The 6,196-nt window shown below is 50.8% G+C and overlaps 1 protein-coding gene across 2 annotated transcripts in view; it reads left to right on the forward strand.

Annotated features, from left to right (window-relative positions):
* The window catches only part of spen (spen family transcriptional repressor), a 48,558-nt gene that overhangs the window by 21,773 nt on the left and 20,589 nt on the right, over positions 1 to 6,196 (forward strand). For both annotated transcript variants that reach the window (XM_035381192.1, XM_035381193.1), the window contains exon 3: positions 497 to 1,135. In XM_035381192.1, coding sequence (XP_035237083.1) covers positions 497 to 1,135 — 639 coding nt within the window. The remainder of the gene's footprint in view (positions 1 to 496; positions 1,136 to 6,196) is intronic.

A 6,196-nucleotide genomic window follows, 5' to 3' on the forward strand; every position in this document is an offset into this window, starting at 1 on the left:
ATCCAGTGTTGAAATGAAAACAAAATGGAGAAAGAAATGGCAAAAAATTTAAATATTAATTTTTTTTACAGGGTCATGTAGGTCTGTCAGTTGCTCATTTCAGAGTGTGTTCTGAGTGGGTGAAACGGCTGTTGAAGAGTAACGGGAATCTCTCTCTCTCTCTCCATCCCCCTCTCTCTTGTTCTCTCTCTCCCCCCTTCCTCTTTCTCTCCCCCCTCCCCCCTCTCTCGTTCTCTCTTACCCCCCTCCCCCTCTCTCTCGTTCTCTCTCACCCCCCTCCCACTCTCTCTCTCCCCCTCACTCCCTCCCTCCCTCCCTCTCTCTCTCCCCCCTCCCTCTCTCTTTCCCCCACACTCCCTCCCTCCCCCCCTCTCTCCACTCTTACTCTCCCTCTCTCTCTCTACCCCCCTCCCTCTCTCTCTCTCCACTCTTACCCTCCCCCCCTCCCTCTCTCTCTCTCTCTCTCTCCCCTCCCCCCCCTCTCTCTCTCTCTCAGGGCTGCGGACGGTCGGGAGCGGGCCTATGATCACAGTGCCTATGGACACCATGAGCGCGGTGGCGGCGGAGGCGGCAGCAGCTTCGAGCGGCAGCGGCACTACGATACGGACTATTACCGCGACCCCCGGGACCGCGCGCTGGGCGGGGCGGGGGGCAGCTCCGGCGGCGGCGGCGGCGGCGGGGCAGGCGGCGGGGGCCCCGGCGGGGTCAGCTCCGGCGGCGGAGGGGCCGGGCCGGGCAGCGGCAGCACCGGCGGCGGCGGCGGAGGGGGCGTGGCTGGCGGAGGGGGCGGGGCATCCGCCTCGGTGGGCGTGGGCTACTACGCGTCGCGCAGCCGGAGCCCCAGCCGCTTCGAGACGCCCGAGCCGCGGTACGAGCCGCGCGCCCGCGAGCCCTTCACGCTGGCCAGCGTCGTGCACCGCGACCTCTACCGCGAGGAGCGGGGTCGCCGCGGCGACCGGGCCTACCACCACAGCCGCAGCAGGTCGCCGCACTCCACGCACTCGCGGAACCCCTCGCCGCAGCGGCTGGCCAGTCAGGCGGCGCGCCCCGCCCGCTCCCCCAGCGGCTCCGGCTCCAGAAGCCGCTCCTCCAGCTCCGACTCCGTCAGCAGCACCAGCAGCAGCAGCAGCGGCAGGTAGGGGGCGCCACAGAGACGCGCGCGGCGCCTGACTTTCTCTTCGGCTCTCTCCCTCCCCTCTCCGTGTCTGCGTGGGCCTCGCTTGTGATTCTTAGCCTACGGCAAGGCTGCCCAACCCTGTTCCTGGAGATCTACCTTCCTCTAGGTTTTCACTTCCGCCATAATTTGACTGATTATACTAATTAGCTTCTCAATGAGATCTCTAGCTGTTGTGTGAGGTGTGGCTTTGTTAGGGTTGAAGTATAAACCCACAGGATGGTAGATCTGCAGGAACAGGTCTGGGCAGCCCTGGACATTCACATAATGTAAATGATTAATAGCAATGCAGTGTTGGTAGCCCTGAATCGAGTTAAAGCCTCTATATAAGCCCACTATACTCTATTTATTTGACATAATTTCAGTTTGGGTTGAATCTTCTTGAAAACTTTGGCTTGACGAAGATCCGATTCGGGTTGAAACGTTGCCCTAATGAAAGGTGCCTAATGGAGTTTCAGTCCGCGGGCTCTACTCTCTGTCCGTACTGATTCCTAATGGGCCTGCACCCCGTGGTGACGAGCGGTGTAACTGCGCTCGTTTACCGGGCCCTAAATGCTGAGGCGCGCTCGTCTTCAGAACGCTCGTTTAGTGAAACCGAAGGGGGGGAACGCAGCGACCGCTTCCCAAAGCGCCGTCCCGCGTCGGAGCGTTTGAGAGCGTCGCCTTGGCCATGTGATCGCCGTCAACCGCAGCGAAGGGCCCAGAAGCAGCGGCACGCGCGCCGTGTGATGGATGATGATGAGGATGATGATGAATGATGATGAAGCGCAAACCGTGCTGTTTAATGGCCCGTGACCAGCTCTGTTGGGACCAGATGTACGTCGGTTACGTGAGAAGTCAGGTCGTGTGATTCAGTGTAGAATGAGCATGACGCACCCTCAAGCGGGTTCAGATGTTGACTTCGTAACTTTAGATCTGATACTGTACCTTTTTGTTTCTGTTTTGTGCGTCTGTGAGTAATCGCGTCAGTCATAGCGGCGTTTCTCTTTTTGAATTTTTAGTTTTTTTTTTTTCTAGTGACAGTGTGGATGTTTTTATTGGAGAGCTCGCCTGGTTACTTGGACCATGTGAAAATGTTGGCTTGGGGAATGTGAAAGTACCGTTGCGCAATTTTTTAAAAAGTATTTTCTTAAAATAAATGAGTGAACTTTACCCTCATTGTGAAGTCACATGAGCTGTGTTTCTAGTGTAGCAAGAAACGCATCGACTCCCAACTGCCACTGAATAAGACCAACAGTTTTGAGTTGAATTCGCAGGGCCCTACTGTGCTGTTATTTTTGTTTGTGGCTGAGAATCGCTTCCTGTATATGTGTTCCTCTAGTTCGCTGTTCCTCTACTACAAGTGTGGCGGTCAGTGAGATCCCCGCCCCATTGGTTCTGGCAATACTGACATTACCATGGCAACGTAAGGCCTTTCTTTTCACATGTGATATACGGCAGTGAACAGTGGCAACACTGGCATTACCATGCCAAAGTAAGGCCTTTTTTTTTCACGTGCCATGTATGCCAGCGTATAGCTAGTGCCAATAAGTAGTTCAGTCCCTAAAACTAACGTGGGGTGTACTTTGACCAGAGTAAATGGCTTTGAATGAAACGTCACACACGTCCGTTGCATGGGTGGTAGTATCACGGTTAAAGGAGCTGGCCGTGTGAAGGTTGCAGGTTCGATTCCCGGGGAGGGACACAGCCGTGATACCCTTGAGTTGAAGCACTTGACCTGCATCGCTTCAGCGTGCATTCAGCTGTACGAGTGGATGCAGTGTAAGAAAATGCAGAAGCCGTGCGGCTTTGCTCTGGAGGAGAAGGAGAGGCCGCTAAGTGTCCGTAATGCAACGTAACGCAGTCTTTTTTAAACGTTTTGTTGCGACGAGGCCGAAGTTATTTTTAAAAACCCGCTGCCGTGTTGCGAAACCTCCGTGTGTTCCTGTGGTCACAGCTTTGACATGGCTGCAGGGCGGCGGGCAGGATGGGGCGTGGGGGGTGGTGGCGGCGAGGTGGGCCGAGGGTGAGAGGGCGAAGCCGAAATAAAGAAGGGTAAAGTGCACACGGAGCGGGTTCCAGCTGCACGAGCGCGGCGTCGTTAAATTAAATGCGATGGAATGGAAAGATCTCTTTTCTATTTCCGTGCTTCTGATATATGTTGAGGTTGCATTTGTTTATTACAGGGTTCTCCAGTGCAGAACTTTTTTTTTTTTTTTTTTTTTTTTGTAGTACAAGCATTGGTTTTTGAATTTGGAGCCGAGAACAGAGGGAGGTTACGTGCCGGGACTTTGCTCCTAAATCCGCAGACACCGGATGACTAATGTAATTACGGTGGTAGCCGTAATGCTAATGATAAGCGTGTCCTGCGTCTTCCACCGCGGGCTTGTCTTTAAGGACGGCAGAAGCCTGTGATTAGCGTGCGGCTTGTTGGGCCCGAATGTCTCAAAACAACACGGTGTTGGGATTAGGAAGCCAGGGTTTGGTCAGCTTCTCAGCGTAGGGGCCCAGCCGATTGCTGCCTGTGTACAAAAGTATACCTTGAGCTGGGCATTTCCTGCCTGCGTAATGCAAGTTAAACATTAGTGTAGCCTAATCGTTGCTTTATGACCGACAGCAAGGTCACAGTCACAGTGTTGAGGCTTTGTTTGAGTTTTACCTTTGTCCCTTTCATTTTCAATGTGTAAAAAGTGGGAGTCAAAGTGCAACACGGTATGCATTGTTTAAGTTACTCAACCCATGGGAAGTGCACTTGTATTTGCTGTGCTGTTGCCCCCTGCCTGCAAATGGTGGTACTGCCACATAATGATCTCATATTTTTGTTGGCATATTCGTTTTTTTTTTTTTGTTTTTGTTTTTTTAAAAACATGACCTGGTTATCATTTTTTGTGGGTTAAAATGGCTTACAGCAAAATTGGCAGCTTGTTCTGTTATTTTTGCAGCAGATAAGTTTGACTTGTAGACCAAACCTCTGTGGTTTGCCAGTTTCCATGAAGCTGTAATTGAGTTCTTAAAATATTTTTATATTTTTTTAAGTTCAGACGTTGTGTATGGTGTTTGTTAATTTGTGTGTGTATATAAGTGACAAACAACAATTAAACATTCTTGACTGAAAGGCATTGTTTAATCTAATGATCCACAGTAATGCTGTTTCCCATAATGTAGCACAACACTAAATTCTGATGTATACTGTTCAATAAGACTGCCACGGCATTCTTGGTCTTTTAGAGGGTATTTGTCCTGTGAAGGTGGATGGGAATGCTGCTTATGGTGTTCAGCATTGTGATCATGGAGTTTTCCATCTGTGGTTGTTTGAAATGACAGTGTTTCCTACCTGAAATGCTTATGGGGCGAATGTGCTCATGGTCATGTCAACACATGCAAATGACTTGCTTCGTATTTAAATTCCTTGTTTGGGCATTGGTGTAGTTGGACAAATAATTTAGATGTATATTTAATTTAAGTCAAGTAAGGAACAGATTGGTTAAATTCTTACCATTTCAGTCTTTGTGTATGAATTATATTCAAAGCATATTTGTAAGAGATCGTACAGTGAATATGTGAAGACACAGTGTTTTTTTTTGTCTTTCACCATTTCCCTGCCTGTAATTCTGCTTTTGAAAAATAACTGAAATAACTGCCAAATGGTTTCACTGATCTGTAGAGGACTATGAGGCCAGTCTGTTGCCCCTACATAGCGACCATTTCACCTCAATGTTGTATTTACATCTTTGCATCTCATTAAAAAGTCTAGTAAACTTCATAATGAACATACTAAAAATGGCGTGACACTGTGACTACAGGCTTTACAGCACACTAGTACCGAAGACGGGACTGATTTATGCTTGTGTCTCAGTGCTCTGTTTTGGTTGGTGAGGGATGCTACAGAGAATTTTTGAGCAGGAGCTAGTGCATTTTCTCACCGCCTTCCTCACCTTGTGTGTGTGTGTGTGTTTGTGTGTGCGTGTGTGTGCGTGCGTGTGCGCTTGTGCGTTTTGTCTGTGCGAGCGCGAGTATGCACCTGTGTGTGCGTGTGTGTGTGCGTTTGTTCGTTTGCGCGAGCGTGAGTGTGCGCCCGTGTGTGTGTGTGTGTGCGGGTGGGTGTATGTGTGTGGGTGTGAGTTCCCCCACCTCCGTGAGATCCAGTTTGAACTGGAAATTTCTGGCCACTGCTGGCTCCCTGCCCTCTCCCACAGGCTGGGCTCCCGCTAACCCCACTTCTACTTTCAGACCAGGAGGAGGAGCAGAGAGAGAGAGAGGGGGAGAGAACGAGAGTGAGAGAGAGAGAGAGGGAAAGAGAGGGATAGAGGGGGAGAGTAATAAGTGAAAGGAGATGGTGGGAGACAGAGAGAGGCTTCGCAATTCTGCGTTCTGTTTTTTTTGGTGAATGGCGTGTCGCAATGTTTTCATTGTAACCATGTACTGGTCTGCCGATGTGAATTTTAATATGAGACGGTACCGCGAATAATAATAATAATAGACCTTCATTTAACCTGGAGGGTCATTTGAGAACAAATTCTCATTTCCAACGATGGCCTGCGTCGTTCTTAACTGTGAGGAACCCGCCGTACCTGGAGAAATCCAGGGAACAACATGTAAGCTCCACACACAGAGTATCCGGGCTGGCCGGGACTCGAACCCGCAACCTCCTCCGTGCAGAGCTGCAGTGCTAACCACTGTGCCACCAGGCCTCCCCGTGAATGCTGGTGTGCAGCTTTGATGTGGAGAGGGAGTGCACGTTTAAAGAGAGCGAGGAAGAAATAAACGGAAGAAAGAAAGCAAATGCTTGAAAAGTAGAGCGAATGAGGAACAGGAAACTGAAAAGACCCTGCGGTTGATTCTTGCTCAGTCGAGTGCTTCCGAGAGGGAGGGAGGGAGGGGAGGAGGAGAGAGAGAGAGAGAGAGGGAGAGAGAGAGAGAGCGCAGACTGGGAGAGAGAGAGGGCGAGAACAGAGAGGGAGAGAGAGAGAGGGCAGAGGGAGAGAGCAGACTGGGAGAGAGAGAGGGCAAGAACAGAGAGGGAGAGAGAGGGAGTGAGAGAGA

This window comes from Anguilla anguilla, chromosome 11 (genome assembly GCF_013347855.1).
Source record: "Anguilla anguilla isolate fAngAng1 chromosome 11, fAngAng1.pri, whole genome shotgun sequence".
Taxonomy (NCBI): domain Eukaryota; kingdom Metazoa; phylum Chordata; class Actinopteri; order Anguilliformes; family Anguillidae; genus Anguilla; species Anguilla anguilla.